The 23,656-nt window shown below is 37.7% G+C and overlaps 1 protein-coding gene across 1 annotated transcript in view; it reads left to right on the top strand.

The window, feature by feature from the left end:
• Nucleotides 1–23,656, top strand: part of rnf150a (ring finger protein 150a) — an 82,739-nt gene that overhangs the window by 23,775 nt on the left and 35,308 nt on the right. The window contains exon 2 of the mRNA XM_066718389.1: nt 15,956–16,206. Within this exon, the coding sequence (XP_066574486.1) occupies nt 15,956–16,206 (251 nt within the window). The remainder of the gene's footprint in view (nt 1–15,955; nt 16,207–23,656) is intronic.

The following is a 23,656-nucleotide window of genomic DNA, read 5'->3' as shown; positions in this document are numbered from 1 at the left end:
ACTTCCTAACAGTTAATCACAATTCCAAGCTTGTACCCAACCATGGTTTAATTTATTTTTATTTTTGTAGCATAAATAACATTCTATTCTCATTTTATGATTTAATAAAGCATGGTAAGGACACTGCTTTATCGTCTATATCAAGCTTCCATGCAGGAGTAAAGCAAACCGCACATTAATCACCTAAGCCGGCTACAGCACTGATCTAGCTTGCCTTTGTGTGAGGAAACAAACAAAGCAGTTATAAAAATGCTGTCTCTACAATGAAGGGGGAGTATTCTTAACACAAAGAAGGTGCCCTGGTTTAATCTTTAATTAGCATGAAAATCAACAGTTTGAATGCACGTCCTGCCAATTTGGTGCAAGTGAGTGGGAATTGACTGAGCAGTTAATTTTGGAAACAGCTTACCCGTTTACTGCTGAGCTGTTCATTTAGTTGGATGAAAGCCTGTAGAAGCACAGCGCCAAATACGACAGCAGAAGTTGCAGAAAATTTGATTATTAATAGCTTCTTGTGATCAGCACCATGCGCATGGCAAACGGTTTCATTACCGAGGCCTGCACACTGCAGTTATGGGTCGATCCACAGGCCTCCCATGATTCACGTCAGACGGCTGGGTATAAATTCAGATTTTTATTGGCTTTGTTCTTTAATCAAATTGAGTCACTGCAGTTGTCAGTGTAAAAACTCCTTAATAAATGTGATTAAATGGCTTTGATTTTTAAAAACCTTTTGACGTTCCCTTTTTATTTTATGGCAATAGCTTTCTAAGGTATAGAAAACAGGGGAAGGGGTAGTGTACATTTGGGAATATTTTATTCATAGTTATTAGATGTTACACAGATTTAAAAAGAAGCAATGTGCATTTAAATCAGCCAGAAAGTAAATAAACTGCAATGTACAAATATACAATTTAACCTAAGCATTGAAGAAAACAAATAAAGCAGGATAACCTGAGGTTTCAGCAGACTGCAGTACCACCATATCATGTCTAATTCTATGTGCTTTTGATGGTCAGGCAAAGACAAATAAAGCAGATGTCTCTTCAGTATACGCCCATTTATACAGTTTGGTTTTTACTGGACCAGTAGGTAAATATCTTGCTCAAGGGCATAATAACAGTGTCTTAGATGGGATTTGAACCGTCAAGACTCTGGTAACGAATCCATTAGCCATACTCCACACTGCTGCCCGAGAGATACTTTTTACATGAGGAAACTTGTACTCTACAGCCCATGCGGTTGTTTCCCAATAACAATAATACTTGATAGTACTTGGTTTCAAGATCATTCACACAATCTTGAAATCGCAAGGTGCTGTCCACAGGATGAGAAGTCAATCACAAAATAATCGGTTTGTTCAGAATATTCCCCGTGATTTTATGTTTTAAGATGAATGGCTTTGAAAGTTCATATTTTACGTCTGAAGCAATAGAATAAATTGAATCATCCTATACATCTCTGACAACCACATTCCAACATAATTGGTTTAATATCACCCCGATAATGTAATAATTCAGCGTCTATAGATCATGCAATCTAACCTTTATATTACATTGGTTGCAAGAGAAAGCAATACCTCTCATTTCACGATGGTGAAGGACACCCCAAAAAGACAAGTTGACCATATCAGAGGTTGAAATATTGTCAATGAAGTAGAGGCCAACAGAAATGTGTTGTGTAGCAAGCTTAAAACAACAATAACAAAGCAATTTAAAATTGTGTTTTTACAAATGTAATGGGCCGGCATTGTCTAAGATGATTACACTCTGCAATTCTGTGAATGGCAGCCATGACATCACTCGTGTATCTCCTCATGATTGCTCCAGAGCACTTGTGAACTCATGATGTTATGCACGTATGTCTTAACTAATGACAGAATCCCTCCAAATTAGGAATTCAATCAATACCACTACAATCATTGCATCTGATCGTTGATGTTATTTTAGTTAGATAACAATCTAAAATGATTAGTAGCGACCTCACACTTCAATGCCCTGCAGAGTAGTCCTCATGGAGCTGCATGGCTGATGGAGAGGCCATCTTCAGCTTCTTCCTCCTTCAGTACTGCACCTGAGGTGATTAGGGCTTGATTAACCTTGAACTCTTCTCATTCTTTTATTGAATGCTTGGATTTTGTTAATCAGGTTGTCTGTCTGTGTTTCTATTCAAACCATTTTTTTTTTTTAACTTGATTTGGAATTAACAGACGGAATTCCAATCTAGAAATCTATTTTGACACTTCTGTATTGAGATGTATTTATTTTAAACTCCCAATAATGAAATAATCAATTGTACGTTTGCCAAAAGATATGTGCTTCTCGCAGACCTGATTGAAATGGTAATGAAAGACCATGAGGATTGTTTGCCTTCCCTAGTGTTGGTGCAGAAGGCACTGTATTTTCTGGAGCACGCTGTAAAATCCTGTTGCCCATGGGTTTTCATTCTTTGTAATCCCGCAGAGATTATTCCAGATGGCCAAATCAGTTAATACATTGAATCTATACTGCTTTTTTCCCTTCTCTTAAACTGAAAGAAACCTATGCCAAGCTGTTTTTAATAATAATAATAATAATAATAATAATAATAATAATAGTAAACCGTGTAAAAGCAGTCATATTTTTGAAAGGTACAAAGTATGAGGTAATTTAACATGTATTTTCTCAAACGTTATTGGGTTTCTTACAAAGGGCTTAAATAAAGTGTATCACAGATGCATTTTTTTTCAAAATACATATGTAGTCATTCCTTTTCATAAAACTTCTTATTTTGCTTTTTTTTTTAATTACACTGTTAGGGTCTGTCTTATCAAGGTCTTGATGTGCCGTGTTTGCAAGTAATGTTTTTCATTGAAACGCAACAGAAAATAATTCTGTATGAAAAATTAATTTCTATCGCACTAATGTGGAGTACTCACTCATTTGATTCTTTATTATTTAGCCATGTTGAGATAAGAAAAATATACTTTGTGAGGATCTCTGTCTGATTTGAATGCTAATGTACTGGAGATACAGACTGTTTTAAATAATAATACGTTTTTGTGTAGTTCACTCAAATTTAAAACCTTTTGATTTTAAATGGCAGGAACATTTCGCTGTCTAGATTTAAAGTCTTTTTTTTATTTTTTATTGAAGAGGCATTAAGGTCGATTTATTTTCTTTGATTTATTTACTTATTTTTCTTTTTCCCATAGCAGAAACATTTGGGTTCAACTGTTATAAAAGCAACTGTCTGACATCCCACAACTTAATTTATACAGGCCCACTTACATTTTCTACATTTTCTTTGCAGTCACTTTCAATACCACGGCTGTCAGTGCTTTCTGAGATTGTCAAGATGAGACAAGACTGAGTATTTTTTGTATGACAAAAAAAACTGCAGGATCTCAGCCGTGCCCTTGAAACAGAAAAGCATTTCTCAATAGAATATTCCAAGTTTCTATAACAGTTAATCATTTATTTAACTATTTGCCTTTATTTCCAATTTTAATGTGACCATTTATTTTAACATTTGACTATATGAATTAAATTTCACAAAGGAGCCGCTGTATCCTCTTTATGTAATTCTCTTGGTCCAATTTTACTTTAAAAGAAAGCATGTCTTATTAGGATAATTTTAATTATTCTTATGTAACACAAGCATGAGACTTTAGTTATTTGCAGGCAGCTATGATGTGATTTCAGTAGCACCTCGGTGAAATGTTTTGCAAATTACATGAAAATGACTTACATTTTATCACAAACATTTTCAGAAAATTGGACATTATTTTATTTTATGCAACACAGAAACACAGATTGCAGTTGTCAATTGGGCATGTAAAAACATTCTACGTGAAGAGTTTCTGGGAAAGTGCCACAGTGGTGATTAGAGTTCTGGCAATGGTGCTAATTTCAGCAAGTTATTTTAGTTTGAAAGGTAAATACGTAAAAACAGAGAATTCACTCATAACAGGAAGAGGAGGTATATGATTCTGCATGAAGGGATACAAGATAAGGGCTAATCACATGGTAGTGTTTTTTTCTCTTCCTTTTCCCTGCTAGAGTTTTTGCTGCAGTTTCGGTTAAACTTATAAGATTTAGTTTTGTCAAAACACAGGGGAAGCTTTGACAACAATCTTAAATACAGTATCCATATTACTACATGGAAAGAAATGCTCTTATTTTTCAATGACAAAAACCCTACTTTTTGTTTTTACATAGCCACCTAGCACATGCATTTATTACAATCTGTATGAAATAATACTGCATACTCGATTTCATGAAACAACACTACTTTTTTTAAATTCCTGACAGGTGTGGCATATCAAGAAGCTGTTAAAACCGCATGATCATTACACGGTGCACCTTTTGTTGTGGGCAATAAGAGGTCTAAAATGTGCAGTTTTGTCGCACAATGCCACAGATGTCTCAAATGGAAGTGTGCAATTGGCTGCTGACTGTAGGAATGCCTACCACTGCTACTGTCAGGTCAAGACCCTGGTGGGGACGACCCTGACCCAGGGGGAGGTGACTTTTCTGTAACCCTCAGTGTGTGTCTCAGTTCATATTTTGAACAGCTTTGTCTGTGTAGCAGCCTGGGTGCATCTATGTGGGATCAATCGGAAGGACAGTTGAGCATTTCCTTACCTAATTCAACACTGAATTAGCCAAACAAACAAACAAACCAACCATTCCCATGGTTATTGGCCACAACACGCTAATGGTTCAAAAGCTATTCTTTACACTGGTTTATTAAAACGCAGGAGTAATTTTTCAGACTCTGATAGGGTGGGCTTAAGTGATAAATGGGTGGCCCATTGCAAACCCTGTAACCTTCATAATGGAGACAGAATATAAAATTTGGACATAAAGGAAACGTGTGTATATGCCAAAATAATTGTTTAATTATTTTTTTATTTAACAGATTATGCTTTAATAAATGGCCTGTTTTTAGTTTTTGCAATGAAATAGGACATCATTTTAAGTGATAAAGGTACAACCAGGGTGTCCACATATTGCTTTTTTTTTTTTACCCTGAAACCTTTATCAGGTGAATCAAGTTTATTTCAATTTGTTTTATTTGAACACATTTTCTGTCTCATAAGGCAGCACTATGTGACTTTGTAAACTATCGATTCCCTGAGTTGAACTCGGTCTGGATTCGGCTGGTTTTCAATAGTACCATGGATAATGTATTATTTACCTCAAGTAGTGTCTGAAATTGTGAATATACATATACATATACATATATGCTAAAGTGTCTTGTACAGTTTTTTTTTTTTTTTCAGTGATTGAAGAAGAGTGATTGATGTAGAAGGGTTGACATAAACACACTGTAAAGCCAGTGTTACATAAGATCTGGTGTTTACCATAGTTATTTATCCCCCGGATTAGGCTTTTGCTGCCAGTTTGCAGTAGGCCGTGCTTTGCTGTGTTTTATCTGATCCTACTCCAAAGGTCCTTAAATTACTCCGTCATGTCCTAGTGTGAATCAAATAGTGTGGTGCTAAGACGCATTGCTTTAGTCACTGTTCCTGAGAAGGAATCAGTGATATGTATTTTACAGGCTGATCTTACATACCTATCAGTCTAGTATTTTTTTTCTTTTACTTAAAAAACATTTTCATAAAACAATTGCAATGAATTGTTAGTTACAATAAACCACTTCTTATATGATATATATAAAGAATTAACAGCATTTGTATTTATTTGTTTACTATGCTTTTAGCTCTAGCATTTAATGTAGACATTAATACAATTAAGCTACTAATAGGCTGCCCAAAGATAGTCTTCAGTGTAATGTACAGTGTAACTCAAACTCAAAGTGCTTCTCTTCTATGTGGACAGACAGGGTACAGTCAATTGACTAGAAGTGAAAAGATGAAACACTCCATACACTGTCAAGGCACTTCACTTACATTAACAGCCAAGTTATAGTTCATACTGTAGATATTATTACATATAATTCATTAAATAAATCATTGGTCTTATTGTAATAATAATTATAATACATGATATTATTAAAAGAAGTAGTATACAACAGCTTCAACAACCCAGTTACTCTCTGAAAAAAAACAAAAAGCTTTGTATAAATGATTTTTTTCACGTACTTAATTCTCGCCACCTGAACTACCTTTCTCCCCTCACAGCAGGAGCAAACAACATTATTTAAGCTGCTTACTTCAGAACAAACTTAAGGACATGCCTGCTATTTTCCCATTTTCTCCAGTGTGACAGTTTGCTAGAATATTTACTGCGGCTGTCAGATCACACAAACGCCTCCTCCACATTGTGGTCTGATGAACAGTGCATATCAGTTGTGCTGCCCTTAAAGGTACTAACCTTTGCCAACATACTGTGACTTGTAATCAAGAGAGCACGTGAGGGCATTTTAGATTACTCTGCAACTGTGGTGCAGCCTACAGATTCAGGTTCAGAGAAAAATAGATGGTTTAATGATTGCCCTTTTTTTCACCATATCAGTTTTAGTGTATTCTTTATATATTGTGTGTGTGTTTATATGCTATATCAATGTAGTTTAAATACCTTATTTCAGCACCATTATTTTTCATTGGTGTGACTTTACTCTTATGAGACTAAATGTATCAGTGAAATTGATTTTTTAGCATTTTATGATTGTGCTTCCATGACCAGATAGAATGGTTTACATTTATTCATTTACTCTCATCCTGCGTAATTGTTGAGTTCTTCAGTGCATCTCAACATATGCAATTTGTGTTTTTCTTCAGGTTGTCAGCAGTGTAGGTTATTTGTGGTTAGTTACAGACAGAATAATATCAAATCCACACAGAAGTGTCTAATCGCTTCTGCCTTTAATCAGTGTATTACCATACCATGTGTTGAATTACATGCTTGGTTGAGAGTTAAATCCCAAACCACCCAATTTACTTATGTTGTGTAGCTCCACTATGTGAAACAATGATTCTTCAGTGCTGCACAGGTGTCAGTTATGCCCAATCCAATAAGCAAACAGACCGAGACCACATCAAAGCTTTGTCTCACCCACCAATTAAACACGCAGTACTTGGTGGTGGGTTTGCTTTGAGCAAAAGATCAAACCCTCTGTCAAACAAAAACCTGCCATCACAAGTTTATGAAATGTAATTAGCAATTGGCAGGTGGGTATTCGTTTTGAGCCAGTTCAGTTTAGTTATATATGAATCTGGAGTAGGGGTGCCCTTTGTGTCCAATGCACAGCTCTTTTTAGCAAGGTAGGATAATGCAGAAGGTCAAGCAGGAGCAGCTGTGGAAGTGGTTGTGCAATGAAACAGGAGAGCTGGCTTCTGATCTCCAGTGCACCCAACCAGCTGATAGTTAATTCGTCTGGGCTGTCATCACATACTTCTGTGAGCGTAAAAAAATACTCATCACACAAACACTAAGACATTACTGTACTTTTTGACTGCGTGGAGTCTGAGTCAGTTCAGAGAAGGGGGGAAAAAAGCTGAATGATGCCTTTGCATCCAGTTTTTATTTTGTATTTGTGTTTTAGGAAGCCACTGGTAAAGTTTCTTGAAGTGACATTAATATTCATTGATGCATATATGTTAAAAGATGAGTACTTATTTTATTGAATTTACTGAATTCAATTTTTTTTACAAGTATTTTTATATGTTATCATCAGTCTTTGTCACTTACTGTATTATATGAATTTGGGGTTAAATCGAGAATAATAGTATTAAAGATCCTGAAAGGAGCTGAAAAAGTCAACATGTTTAGGCATTGTATATCCCACCAGCAATCAGTGCTGGGAATCATTCCTCAATTGGTCTATGGACGAATCACTATTATTTGTGGTAGTCCAATGGGCTACCAAAAAGTAAGATATGGAAGCCCACCACAGATTTTGGTAGCCCACATTGTTCGGTTGATAAACATTTCCATTTAACGCTCTATTAAAATAAACTTAAAATGCTATCTGTCTATGGTTTCTAAAAGGTTCAGAACAGAAATGCACAAACACTCCAAGTACATGAATTAGTTAATGTTATATATTTTTTTATGTTTAAACATTCCACATTTTAAATTGTCATTTAAATGTGACCACAAAATACCCCACACAAATAAATTAAGTGCATCTTTAATTATAAATCAAGTGAAGCCTAGATAAAAAGGGCTGTGCATTGATGGTCTGTCCTACATACATTTTTAAAAACTATAATAGATGTTTTTTTTCAAAACACAAATTATATTGTTTTGTAATGTTAATTATAAAATCAAATAACTGCTGTAAGGCTTTGTTAAACTGTCTTTCTATTAAAATCCTTTTTGTCTCATCCGGACAGAGAAATGGTCTCCTCCTCCATATGAGCACTCATCCCTACATTGACTACGAGCAGTTACCCTACAGCTAATAAAGTTACTGCAATCTTTCCCTTCCCACCCCCAGCTTGACAACTTGTTGTTAAGCAACTTCTGGAGAACTGCAAAGGACATATGTATAAGAATATAACAGAACAGAGAAATTGGATTGTTTCCTTGTAACTCACTGAGACCTGTTTTATTTAATGTATCCAAAGGAGAAATGAAGACTGCTGCTGCTGAATATATCCAAAAATGTGCCAGCTTTGTACTTTCTTCCTTCCTTCCTTCCTTTTTTATAAACACAAAACAAACAGGGAGTCGTCATTGCTGCCTACACTCTCCAGCCAGCAACCTCTTAAAGCAATGCTTCTAACCCTCTCCTAACCCTCTAATATCTTAGTTGCTGCTTCTTACACCACTGTAAAACAGGGTTTGTTTCAGTAAAGGAGCTTTGAAGTTATATTTTAGTTTTGTATTTGCCCCCCCCCCCCTATTGTATAAGCTTCAAAGGTAAGCTGGATCATCTTTACCTATAACATTTATGCCACGACACTGAATTCACTTTAGTCTTTCTTTGCAAATGGCTCAGAAGTATACAGTTAAAGCCTTCATCCCTGTGTTTATATACAACAAGTCGATTTATCTATATGTCAACATCCTGTAGATAAGATTTTGACCTTTTTAGGAAGGAAAAGTGTCAGTTTCCTAATCTTCAAAATAAAAACTGAATACTGGGTAAGGGGCATATTTTCTTGCAAAGCTTGTTATACCATCTGCCTGCTACAATAGTTGGCACATTTTTGTATCCGTCGTGCTTGTGTACCATTGACTTCTTCAGCCAGTAATGATGCCATTCCATTGATCCATGATCACTAGGACTGCCTGCACGTCATACAAGAATCCAATACATTAAACGGGTTCCAAATTATTTAATTATAACTGTAAATCCACACATGAATGTTACATTATCCATAGGCTGATTCTGATAGTTAACCTGCTCCTTTCATGTGTTACTCACTGTGTCCTAGAACTTACAGGTATGATGAAGGATTTCAGGTGAATTTGTCATGTGAATGTTAAAAGTAATGCTAGGTGATTTTCTTCCCAACATTCTGTACTTTTCATGTGCAGAGCAATGGAACAACATTTTTTAATTAAGTTTTCATTATCCTGCTGTGTGGATTTGCCTGTTAGAAAGTTCAAAAGTGATTTTAATGTTGGAAATGGTAAAAGAGGGTTCTTCTAGTGGTGTTTTAAAACCGATGACCTGATAATACAAAACAATTACGTATATTGAAAATTGAACAAAGGCCATTGTCCTTAAAGCTGGTTCCTCTGTGCTCAAAAGAACTGAAATAGCATACATACACAAGCTTCCACTCACAATAACCACCAAAACAAAATCATGGATTCACACTGTTCCTGTTGCATGTCTCTCTCCAGTTGCAGGTGAAGGCGGTCTACAACAGCGCGAGTTCTGTGTGCGTCGTAAAATTGGTCTCGAGTGAGCCTGACGCCCTTTTTCCACACGCTGATAGAGCGACTTTGTCGGTCTCTGGAATAAAGCTTTACACACCAGGGTTTCAAGCCACTGGGCGGGCAGGCGTTCTTTAAGCACTCTTGTGTTCGCTGCTCTGCCAGTGCTCGTGGGTAACCACTGATTTTTATTTCATTAAATTTTTTGTTACATGTGTCCGTGAAGCCAAAACCACATTCTTCCCATATGGCTACCCAGGATGCCGGCTGAGTGGCAATGCAGATTGCGAGGGATTGCTCTTATAGACTTTATGCTTTGCATGAGGTGAGCACACGTTTCTGAAGCACCAATGATATTGCACAAGACGGGAAATAGTATAGAGTCCTGGATGGTGTAAAGCAACACTTAACATACTTATCTACAGTTCCAGACCTTTTCACTTTCTCTTGCTTCTCAGGAGCTTTCAGTATCACTTTATGTTTGTCAAAATATGCCTGGTCTGTGTCCCTGCATGATTAACTGCAGCGCTTTGTGATGGCCTCCCTCCCCCTGTGTCTGATGCCGTCTGTGTCTAATGAGCTGTCAGCGGTGTGTGGTTGGAGAGGTGGCTTCAGGACCTCGCTCAGTGGTTTCCAAGGGAATCGGGCCCACTGTCTGCCTGTAATGTTTAAATATAGACTCGCAGCAGTCGTCATAGACACTTGGCGGATTAGTCGTTGCCACCTGAGTCCCATCGGCTCAGTGCAGAAGTGGAGAAAATCAGTTACTTTTCCTGTACAATTATGGATCTTTTTTCGTTTTCTTTCTCCTTTCAATATCATCATTGTGACGTGCGATCCATTTTAAGTACATTGTTAATATATGTGATTAAGCTGTGATGCATTAAGCCATGCTGAGAGATTTGCGTTGATAACTCACGTTCATTATACTTTCAAGGACTGTTGTTCTTTTTTGGGGGGACAGGATCTATACAGTGTGTCCTCTGTTTTATAGGAGGTGGCGGCTGAAGTTTAGTTCATCTTGATATCCTTATAAGAATGTTTTGATAAGTTTTATTTCCATATAATGCCTCAGTAAATGTGATGACTAAAGGTGCTATTTGAGTCTGTGTTGTATTGGTACAGGATTCATAACTTAAACTTCCTAGCCATCGGCAGAAAATGACATCATGGGTCTTGCAAGGTCGTGCTGAGATACCCAGCTGAGATACCTAGATACTGCAGCGCTCTGTTAGTCTTTGGCCAGGTTGAACTGACCTTTCAGGTGGGGGGGGGGGGTAGTGGAGGGTTTCATGTAAATAGGGAACAGGCTGGCCCTCTGCCAAGAAGGGGTAGGAAATGTTTCCTAATGAGCGCAAACAACAAGACCAGTACATCTGTGCTCCTTGTTTGTTCCTGAAATTCTTGGACTGCATAGGGAGGCCACAGTTAGAGGGAGCCCAAATTGCAAAATGTTACCATGTGATGAAAACGGATAATACACTATGCAGAACTCATACTAAATCCTCTACCTTTTTATCTAAAGCTTAATTTTGAGCTTGCAATTTAGAACTGAATGGCTGAACTAAAGTAGAAACAAATTGTTCACATTGTATTGTTAATAGAACCATTCTGTTGAATATTCACACAGGCTTTTGGCTAGACGACTCACATTGACTGCTCAAAGATGGAACGATAGTACATTTCAGCTGCTCTGGCATTCACTGTGAAATGCCTTCCTGTGATTTCTTGGAGGAGATTAAAGGAGAGAGAGTTCATGACTTGACAATATCAGAGGCTTAAAGGGCCCCGTCACCTTTTAAAGGTCTACTGTGCTTTTGTGACCGTAATCTGGTATTGTCGTTATAATTGTGGTAACTTTCATAGTTTAGTTAGTGGGAAAATAAGCATATGGTTAACAAAAACCAAAAAAACCCAAAAAAAGCTTATATTTTGTACAACAAAATTATATTTTTTTCCTAATTCCTACCCATCCACTCCTCCTCCTTCTCTAGCCTGCCTTTTTTTTTCCTTCAAATTTTATATTGTTCCCACCCGCAAAAATCTTAAATACCCCATAATTTCCCTGTGGGGATCAAAAAAAAAGTTTGTTTCTGAGGCCAGCTGCAAATGTCTGTCTTGCTCTGCAAAAAAACTAAACAAGAAAATCATACACATTGCATTTATGTATTACATTTTTAATTTCATATTTTATTGCATGGACCTTTGCCTGTTTTTAAACTTTTTGAAAGCATGGAACTAAAGAATAATCTTTACCTCCTTGACTATAAGAAAAGTACACAAATCGGTAACTTGCAACTCACAATGCACAGAAAAGCATTAGTCAGAAAACATAGTTGAGAGATTCAAATGGCTAATTGCTCAGACACCAGACAATGTGTTCACCAGTGGGCAGGTCAGGGGGTTTCTGAAGTTTCAGAAGTACTCTCAAACAGCTGTTTAATGCTCTGTATATCTTTAAGACAACACTTTTTGAGATGACATGGTGATGTCACTCCCCAGACACCACTTGGTAAGTAAAAGAAAGATCAATTGGGGTATTTATTCTCTTGAGGTCTGGGGTTACTGGTAAACCATTTGGTATTTATTGGAAATGTGTAAGGGGTTTTGCATGTCAAGCAGTTAATTAGGGAACACTGCAGTTCCCCTGCATTGGTACAGTACCAGGGAAAGTAGATTCACTGAAGTGGCGCCATATGGTCGCTTCTGCCATGTTGCCCTTCATCTTTTAGTGGCTTTAGTGAAATGTGTATGCCCATTTGGAATACAGATGATCTCTGTGGAAACCCTACTAAAGTTTGTAAGAGTTACAGGGTACCTTCTACTTTTTGTTGTACCTGATGATAGTGACCATTTGTCCTTGCCTTTAGCCATGCTATGATGTAAATTAAATTTACAAAGGAAATGGAAGTTAATACATTGTCTGATCCCACATTATCCTACATACACAGATGGTTGAATTATGGAGACACCTGGCTGAGATGGGAAGAACCAGCATAATCACGTGACTGAGTTGAGATTTATTAACACTTTCATAATACAATGCAATAAATCAGGGTTTACAAGTCCTGATCCTAGGGGACCACCTTGTGCTATAGTTGTCAATCCATCTGATCACTTAGGCTACTAAAATCCTCCAAGACTTTTAATGAAACTAATTCCTATTGTTAATTAGGTACATAGTTATTAGAAAATTGCTTTAATCCTGTACCACGTGCTAGGCTTTAGAACTCTCCAGGACCAGGGGCTGGATAAAAACACAATTTTGCCCCACTGGCTAATAGAAAACTATGGGCATGAACTTGACAGCAGTTATATTTAAAACTAGAAGAATAAGCAACTGACAATTAATAAAACCGCTACTGGGTACAGGTTAGCAGAGTTCTATTTGTGTGTGGTTCAATCTTTAGATTTAGCTCAGTCATCTTGAATTGAACCCAGTGAGCCTATTTAGATTTAATAAATGACCAAAAATGTGACTGTTAATGCAATATAATTTCCACCTGTGTTTGGGCATCATTAATTGGTAAACTGTTATAGACTTGTATAAACTGGTTTAACAGAGCAGCAGTTTATTAAACAAGTTGAGGACAGACGGAACAGATTCCTGTTTGCTCAACATCTTGGCAACAAGAAAAACACCTAAAGGGGGTTATTTCTGAAACCGAGGGGCTTTCAGGGGGGCAGAAAAAACAGCTTATGATGGAGCTAATTAAGAAAATAAGGGCTCAATAATTAGTGGTACGTTTGGAATTAAAACCAGAAGACACCACAGTCCCCCCCAAGACCAGTATTGGGAAATTCTGCAATAAATGACACATTTTTCTGCAAATATGTCTCTCTTCAAAATAATCCTCCCATTAGCAATCACATTAGCGCATAGGATAGGCATTCTATTGTACAACTCTGGCAATGTATCACTTCTGTCCATTTACTCCCCTTCATCTCCCATACTGTTTAACAGTGTCCAGGGGCCTCCATAAAGTTGACTGTAAACATACAACTCCCTTGTCCTCATTCTTTAAAGCCGCTGTACTGCAAATAAAAAATAAGAGGGGGAAAATACCACAAAAACACACACTGAGAACGAGCAGGTCCAGAGCAGGGTGTCGACTGTGTTTTCATTTGGCACTTCAGGCAGGATTTGATTGAAACCACTCAGGTTGTATCATTTAGTTTCAGTGTGAAATCACTATACCGGAGTCAACCCAAGTAACTGGCAAATTATCTGGATTGTCGTCCTCTGTGCACACAACTCCTTGAGCAAAAACATAAAGAAATCGCTTGACAACAAAAGTAGTATGGTTTAGGTTGTGGTGATTTCAATGCATTTTCAATAGGACTGCCTGGACTCACTCATTCTTGCCCCCCAGTAGTGGAATAGGAACTGCCTGTGAGTACAGTATTAGGACTTACTACTTAAGTCCTTAATACACATCTCTTTGGATTGCTCGTGTAGTCTGATCTTCTATTATACCTCAGTCCTGTTCTCTGTAATGTGCAGATTAATTTGTTGTTAACCTTGTAAGATTGTGTATGTTGAACATTGTAGTTTAGTGCTTGTAGTCATGTAAGCTTTCTGAGATCAGTGCATCTGCTTATAAATGTAACTCCTCAATCAATTGAAGTTGCCACATTTGCATTTGTCACATTTTTGGTCAAAATATGTGTTCCTTAGCTTTACATAAAAGTTGGAATTTTTAACAGTTTAATTTCCAGCTGTAGAATCTATAAGACCCATTACCTTTTTTATGTTTTTAATACGTTCTGTTTCTTCTGAGTCTTGGCGTGCAGCACACTGTGAATATTTTGAATGTAACAGATACAGTGGTCTGTTATCAGTCAGATGTTTTCAGTCACAGGATTTGCTGATCTAACAGATAGATGGAACAGACCCAATAAATGGAATAATACTTTTCATTCATGCTACAGTTAAAGCTCATGTCTTTAAAAATGTTTGTCATTATGCTTAGCAAGAACAGATGACTATTACTGTTACATTTTATTCACATGACTGTTTTTGTGATTATAAAACAGCTCTGAGTACCTTTTTAATACTTGTTGATATAATTGCATTAGTTGGATACCTGTGAGTTATTGGGTGATCTATCAATTACAGCAGATACAATTTTCTTTCTCTCAAAACTTCTCTGGATATCTGTGCATCACCAAAGTCCTATTTCGGTTAAAAAAATAAAACAATAAATTCAGGGAGTGCTCACACATGCTGAATACTAACATCATATTATGGTTTTAAACAAACATTACTTCAGGACAATAAAAATAGATTACGCATATTTTGTAGGTAATAAAAAATGTGAGTCTCCCTTAATATTGAAACAACTGTGTGTTTTAGATGCATTGACGTATGTTTACAGTTGAGATAGACAAACACAATGCATTGCAGCATGTCTGTTAGGATAAAAACTTAAATATTGTGTCTTCATTCATTGTTGAATACAAACACGTTAAATTGAGCCAAAACATATTTCAAACTAATATCAGTTGTGAACTCTAGCTGAGAAGCTTCTTGGTTGAGATTGCATTTAAAACCAAAAGGGGTTTCATCAAACCTGTAGATTTCAAGCAATTTGTGGGAAGGAAACAGGAAAATCAGAGCAAAGTGCAGTGAGAACAAACAAGATTTATTTGCATTGCAGCCATTTGAAGTGATTTATAAGTGGTTAGATAACACACATGTGGTTAACTTCGTGTAAGTAGAAATGTATTTTGTATCTTTCCAATTAATGATGAAAGAGAAAATGGAAAAAGCTGCTGAAGGTTATGTTCTTCCAGTATGTTAACATCATGCGGTTTCACTTCTGGTATTCATTTGACTTCAATTTATTTTATTTTTTTAAATCAAACCAAATTCAGTGTAAAGCCACCATCAATTAATTAAAGGTGTATTTATTCAAATGAAGATAATGTTTGTGTCCCATTCTTCATTTTCCACTGAACTTGTGGATTGATTTGTAAAAAGGCTTAGGAATTGTCCTGCAGATCACATGGTAAAGTACTGCAATGGAAGTTTAATTGCCTTCACACTCGTTTAAAGGGTCTAGATGCCATGTGAGGTACTGCTTTTTGACATTAAGCATCCTCCACACTGGTACTGACACCTATACTGATTCTGGAAGAAGATTAAGCATCTTTCCTTTCCTTCTCCTGCCCAGGAACAGGTGAAATTGTGGCCATCATGATCCCAGAGCCCAAGGGACGGGAGATTGTGTCTCTGCTGGAAAAGAACGTCACTGTGATGATGTACATCACCATCGGGACACGCAATCTGCAGAAATACGTCAGCCGGACATCAGTGGTCTTCGTATCCATCTCCTTCATAGTGCTAATGATCATCTCCCTGGCCTGGCTGGTCTTCTACTACATCCAGAGGTTCAGATACGCCAACGCACGCGACCGAAACCAGGTGAGAGAATGGACTACCGACTGTAAGGCTTTTCCGTTACTTTCTAAAAATGTGGATAGCTGTGACATAGACAATCCATTGATACGTGATTGGTAAAAGCTACTTTCTGCTTTCTTCCTCCCTGTAAGGAAGAAAAAGTTTATCTATTCACCAATCCTTAAGGGGTGCAACAATAGAAAATAAATACAATGCTGATTTAAAAAAATAAAAATCTTACCACTTTCAATGGATAGCACACAATTTTTTTTTTTAGAATTTCTTACCTATGAAAATAATTGTATGACTGTTTTTCCAGCTTGGCATTCATTACAGAGTCAAACTGTTGTATACACATTCATTAAAAAAAAAACAGCAGCTAAACTGAGTCTTAAACAAACATGTCTCCCCTGGTATACCTATGTGGTTTGGAGAGATTTCCTCATATGTCGTGAAAGGATTCTGTATAACCTAAAAAAAGAAACCAGCTTTATTTGAAGAGGTATGGAGTGGATGTATTAACTTCCTTAAATCCTCATCTTATTTTAATACCACACAGTAGAGTTCCCACCCTGATGCTATTCCTAGTCATTCCTAGCCCAGTTAATTTTGTTGCTCCAATATAATATTACTATTATATACAGTACTGTGCAAAAGGTTTAGGCAGGTGTGAAAAAATGCTGTAAAGTAAGAATGCTTTCAAAAATAGACATTGCAAAGCGGGTGAACAGAAGAAAAATCTAAATCAAGTCCATATTTGGTGTGACCATTTATATATATATATTTTTTTAATGTAAGTGTGTGTGTGTGTATATATATATATATATATATCAGCCATAACATTATGACCACCTGCCTAATATTGTGTAGGTCCCAAAACAGCCCTGACCCGTCGAGGCATGGACTCCACTAGACCTCTGAAGGTGTGCTGTGGTATCTGGCACCAGATCCTTTAAGTCCTGTAAGTTGCCAGGTGGGGCCTCCATGGATCGGACTTGTTTGTCCAGCACATCCCACAGATGCTCGATTGAATTGAGATCTGGGGAATTTGGAGGCCAAGTCAACACCTTGAACTCGTGATTCATCAGACCAGGCCACCTTCTTCCATTGCTCCGTGGTCCAGTTCTGATGCTCACGCGCCCATTGTAGGCGCTTTCGGCAGTGGACAGGGGTCAGCATGGGCAACCTGACTGGTCTGTGGCTACGCAGCCCCATACGCAACAAACTGCGATGCACTGTGTGTTCTGTCCTTTCTATCAGAACCAGCATTCACTTTTTCAGCAATTTGAGCTACAGTAGCTCATCTGTTGGATCTGACCACACGGGCCAGCCTTCGTTCCCCACGTGCATCAATGAGCCTTGGCCGCCCAGGACCCTGTCGCCGGTTCACCGCTTTTCCTTCCTTGGACCACATTTGATAGGTACTGACCACTGCAGACCGGGAACACCCCACAAGAGCTGCAGTTTTGGAGATGCTCTGACCCAGTCGTCTAGCCATCACAATTTGGCCCTTGTCAAAGTCGCTCAGATCCTTACACTTGCCCATTTTTCCTGCTTCTAACACATCAACTTTGAGGACAAAATGTTCATTTGCTGCCTAATGTATCCCACCCACTGACAGGTGCCATGATAATGAGATTATCAGTGTTATTCACTTCACCTGTCAGTGGTCATAATGTTATGGCTGATCGGTGTGTATATATATATGTTTTTTTTTTTCCTCCATACTGTATTATTATTTAGCCTTGCCTTGTGTGTATAAATACTATATAGTATGTTGTACTGTGAAGGAATAACTAAAAAAATGTCCAATGTTTAAGTGTCCAATGAGAAGTATACACTTTTGTAACCACTAATGGCTTTAAATGGTGTTACAACAGGGGATTTTGGCATGTACCCCCAGCACTGCTGTGCACTGATTCCATAAACTTTTTTCTGGGTAGGTGGTTCTTAGAGCATCTTAGATAATAACATATGAAAGTCCTCCAAACAGATACATAAATTATAAATAAATAAATGCACTCTGCATGACAGAGCTTTCTGAGGTGAAGAGCCTAGCTAATATAATCTAGAGCAGCACTTGTGATCTGCAGTGCCAAATAGGAAGTGTAGGTGGAAAACCAAAGCAGAACAGGTTTAATAAAGGTAGGGTTACACATAGCTTTAATTTTACAATAAACAACGTGCTGCAGTAAGTCCTCAGTTTTGTGTGGTATTCCCTTCTCCTGTAGGCTTCTGTGTGCTGCAGACTTGGTAGCTGCAGCACAATGCAGTGCTGTAAAACTCACTTTACTCGGGGGACAATCGTAAATTCATAGGCCCGAGAGTTGCATATCAGCGAATAGACAAGTGTGTATGTGTCGACATTTCAACCCTCATTTCTGCCATTTAAAATAGTCTCTTTTAAAGAGAAACTGTCTGTTGAAAGTATGTGGTCTTCCTTTGCTAGTCAGCCCATTTCACAAGATGGATCGGCTTGTAAATAGCAGCTGTTCTAGTCCTCATGCTTGTATTGTAGCTGTGTGCTGGTGGACTACAGGTATCTTGCAGAAAATGTGTGACTTCTTAGTAAACCTAATGCTTGAGTGCATTTAGGGTCAACACATTTGGTTTAATCACACGCTGGCAGCTTAGTTAGGATTTCTACCTTCCAATCCAAATATGTTAAAAGGCATGTGGCACAAAAGGGAACAGAAAAGAGTGCTTGATGTGGTAGCCACATGCTGCTTTTATTGTATACAAAAATAAAGATGGTTGTGGGGAATTCAAGACAATCCCGCCCATAAACAATTAAAATAAAATGTTTTAGTGAAAGTAAAAGTAAAAACTCCCTTACAAGAATGTCTTCTCTCAGTTTGGACAAGCAATTAATAATAATAATAATAATAATAATAATAATAATAATAATATTACTGACAGATACCCACAAACTGACTGAACCATCTCCAAGATCACCAATGCACCAATATAATATGTAATTCATTCAATCATACGAATTTAGACCATCCATGGGGGTAATTCAGTAGAGAAAGCAATTAATTAAACTTTATGTTCTTATATTCTAATTGAGGGAGATATACATCTTGGAAATGTCATCTGATAGGAACAATACAGAACCCTTTACCGAGACTAGTAGAAAGAACTTACTGGCTTTGTCTTGTCATCAGTCAATCATAGGAGCTCTAAGTGATTGTATTACACATGCATTGATTTGTGTAGATTTAAGGTTTTTGACCATTTCTGTTTGTCAGAATCATGCTGAAAAAAGGGCTTTGTGTATACAATTTTTCTTTTCTTGAACTATTGTAACAAGTGTATTATCAAGTGTCTGAAATAAAGGTTTAGTTTTCCAATTGGCACCTCAGTCTAGTAATAATTGAGCACTGAGTTAGTGTGTGGAGCATCCTAACCTTTTATTTATACAAATTAACTGATAAAGCGAGACCAAAGCATATGAGGCAACTTTTATCAGATGAGAAGGGTTTCCTATACTGAGATATAAATGGCAAGCGCATGTTCTGTTGCAGTTTGTTGCAAAAAGCTTTCAAAATGATGCAATTTTTAGCGCTGAAAACTGAATAGTTAGTGCCAAAACCCAGTATTTTTTGGTGAGCACAAACAATTATTTTCTTTATTTGCTTATATAATCTATAATTCAACTTGATTGGATTTCTGTTTGTGCTTATTTTTCAAGGGATTTTACAGTGGGGGGAAAAAGTATTTGATCCCCTGCTGATTTTGTACGTTTGCCCACTGACAAAGAAATGATCAGTCTATAATTTTAATGGTAGGTGTATTTTAACAGTGAGAGACAGAATAACAACAACAAAATCCAGAAAAATGCATTTCAAAAAAGTTATGAATTGATTTGCATGTTAATGAGGGAAATAAGTATTTGACCCCTTCGACTTAGTACTTGGTGGCAAAACCGTTGTTGGCAATCACAGAGGTCAGACGTTTCTTGTAGTTGGCCACCAGGTTTGCACACATCTCAGGAGGGATTTTGTCCCACTCCTCTTTGCAGATCCTCTCCAAGTCATTAAGGTTGCGAGGCCGACATTTGGCAACTCGAACCTTCAGCTCCCTCCACAGATTTTCTATGGGATTAAGGTCTGGAGACTGGCTAGGCCACTCCAGGACCTTGATGTGCCTCTTCTTGAGCCACTCCTTTGTTGCCTTGGCTGTGTGTTTTGGGTCATTGTCATGCTGGAATACCCATCCACGACCCATTTTCAATGCCCTGACTGAGGGAAGGAGGTTCTCACCCAAGATTTGACGGTACATGGCCCCATCCATCGTCCCTTTGATGCGGTGCAGTTGTCCTGTCCCCTTAGCAGAAAAATACCCCCAAAGCACAATGTTTCCACCTCCATGTTTGACGGTAGGGATGGTGTTCTTGGGGTCATTCCTCCTCCTCCAAACACAGTGAGTTGAGTTGATGCCAAAGAGCTCCATTTTGGTCTCATCTGACCACAACACTTTCACCCAGTTCTCCTCTGAATCATTCAGATGTTCATTGGCAAACTTCAGACGGGCCTGTACATGTGCTTTCTTGAGCAGGGGGGCCTTGCGGGCGCTGCAGGATTTCAGTCCTTCACGGCATAGTGTGTTACCAATTGTTTTCTTGGTGACTATGGTCCCAGCTGCCTTGAGATCATTAACAAGATTCTCCCGTTTAGTTCTGGGCTGATTCTTCACCGTTCTCATGATCATTGAAACTCCATGAGGTGAGATCTTGCATGGAGCCCCAGACCGAGGGAGACTGACAGTTATTTTCTTCCATTTGCGAATAATCGCACCAACTGTTGCCACCTTCTCACCAAGCTGCTTGGCGATGGTCTTGTAGCCCATTCCAGCCTTGTGTAGGTCTACAATCTTGTCCCTGACATCCTTGGACAGCTCTTTGGTCTTGGCCATGGTGGAGAGTTTGGAATCTGATTGATTGATTGCTTCTGTGGACAGGTGTCTTTTATACAGGTAACGAGCTGAGATTAGGAGCTCTCCCTTTAAGAGAGTGCTCCTAATCTCAGCTCGTTACCTGTATAAAAGACACCTGGGAGCCAGAAATCGTGCTGATTGATAGGGGATCAAATACTTATTTCACTCATTAACATGCAAATCAATTTATAACTTTTTTGAAATGAATTTTTCTGGATTTGTTTGTTGTTATTCTGTCTCTCACTGTTAAAATACACCTACCATTAAAATTATAGACTGATCATTTCTTTGTCAGTGGGCCAACGTACAAAATCAGCAGGGGAACAAATACTTTTTTCCCTCACTGTATTTCAATTAGAGGGTGGGAGTATCTGAAGGTCAAGGCTTATTCTGAAAAGCTGTGGAAGGGGAACCATAATTCAGCATTGCTCCCCGCCACAGGTGAATTAAATCTGAAACATGTCCCACTTAATTTTCCTTCAGTCTTTCCCGACGCTGCAGTAGTTAATTAGAATCTCTAATGTAATGCTCTGAAGTAGAAGCAAAACAGTAAATTAGCCAGAGGATCTATGCTTTACTAGAAAACAAATGTACAATTTAAAGAACAAAAGCAAAAGAACAAAGCCAACCAACAGATGCAATGGTGGTGATATTATTAAATGTTACAGAGAAGTGAAATACAATTGACAGTTTGAATTTTATGTCTGCTTTAAAATGTGCCCAGGAGCTGCTGAATCACTAATTAGTCTTTGCTGCAGCCATTAATGGAAAGCTGCTCTATTTTAGCCGCTGTACTCCGAATGGTGCTAATGGCAGTGTGTCCAAGAGAGGCAACACAGCAAAATAACCGATATTATCATGCTAGCTGCACTGTTTCAACTATACAGCAGTAAATTGCAATATATCTGCAAGTTTTAACTCTTGTTTTTCCTTTTTGTTTTGCCCCCTGGCTCTGAAATTAAAAGTCATGTATTTGAATGTGTGATGCCTTTCTCAAGTGGAAAAACAAAAGCTCCAATAGACTTACAAAGAAATAAAGAATGTGTAACTCTTTCTTTTTCTATATGACTCTCAAAAGTTATTTAATATTGTACTGAAGTATATGTTTGAAACATAAGATGCATGAGGCAGCTATGGAGTGTAATTGAAACACTGAGCCAAAATACTTTTACTCTTTTTAAGGCACTGCAGCATAATCAGTGATACAGATCCTGTGTGTGTTCAAGTCAGACGGCACCACGTTTTCTGAAATGCAAAGCTTTTGAAGACAGGCTCTTTCGGGGGCCTCCTAGTGGCTCATCGTGGGGAATGAAAAAGCTCAGACCGCACACTTATTATCCTGTGCCTGAACTGCAGTCTCCCTGCCCTCTTGAACTCATACTGTTATTTATGAAGAGGAGGTGCCAGTCTCTTTCTCTGGTCCTGTCTGCAGTGTCTGAGATGATGTCATCTTTTCGGTGCACTTGGCTTCTCGCATTGGCAGACACACGAACACCACTGTGCCAGCATCCAGGCAGCGTGGTTATGTTCTCTTTCAGAGCCCGGCTTTCACACGCTGGTCTAAACTCTGCGTCCTGGCTGCCTCTATATACCATAGACTTGAGTAACATGGAACTCATCTGAGTTGACCTTTGTTTTGTGTGTGTTGAATGTAGCTGTTTAAGATTTTTTTTTTCTCTTTTGATTTATAAAAGCATAAATCATTGCTGAAGTAGAAACAGATGAGTGAGCATCACCATAACAAATAAATGAAAACACTGTTATTCATTTTTACTGCCACCAATCAGGCCAACTCAATAGCTACTCATTGTTACTGATTGGATCGGGAGTGAACTTATACATTAGCTTGCAGTATATGTGATTTACTATTAACTTTGCAGAATATAAATAGTGACTTGTAATTACTGCAAACAATAAATACATATACAAATAATAAAATAACGGTATATAGCGATGCAAATATGTTCTAAGCCTTTTCATTCTTTTTATTTGTCTGCTGGGTAATGAAACAACCGTACTTATGCTTTCAACTATGCAATTCTTAAACATCATTGTCTTTCAGTTTAAAGGCAGTTTTAAAATCCTGTCGCATCTCAAAGTATACCAACTGATAACTTTGGTGCCATATGTTCACCCTAACTGAGATATTAAATAGTCACAAACCCAGGGTGTTGGGAAAAGGAGCCTGTACTGTACTGTAGGATTATGGGAGCTCAATAGATTTCGATATCAGTGTAATGTATGATACAGTGTACAGTACATGTAGAGTGGATGAGTCATATGACATAAAAGAACTACGCAGAGGTTATACATAGAAAATGATCAATACAGAGCACTTTAATGGTCGAGTTAATTGGATGGTTTTATATTAAATTAATGTATTATATAGGCTACCTTTTACATAAATATATATCCAGATACATACACACATTTACAATGTAAACATATATAATATTATATACATATCATACATGTAAATAATGAGAAACAACTAACTACAGCTTACAAAGCCGACTTAATCCAAAAGAAGCAGTAG

The sequence above is a fragment of the Amia ocellicauda genome, chromosome 12 (genome assembly GCF_036373705.1).
Source record: "Amia ocellicauda isolate fAmiCal2 chromosome 12, fAmiCal2.hap1, whole genome shotgun sequence".
NCBI lineage: Eukaryota > Metazoa > Chordata > Actinopteri > Amiiformes > Amiidae > Amia > Amia ocellicauda.
The sequence above is the reverse complement of the archived record's forward strand: the minus strand, read 5'-3'. Positions and strand labels throughout refer to the sequence as shown.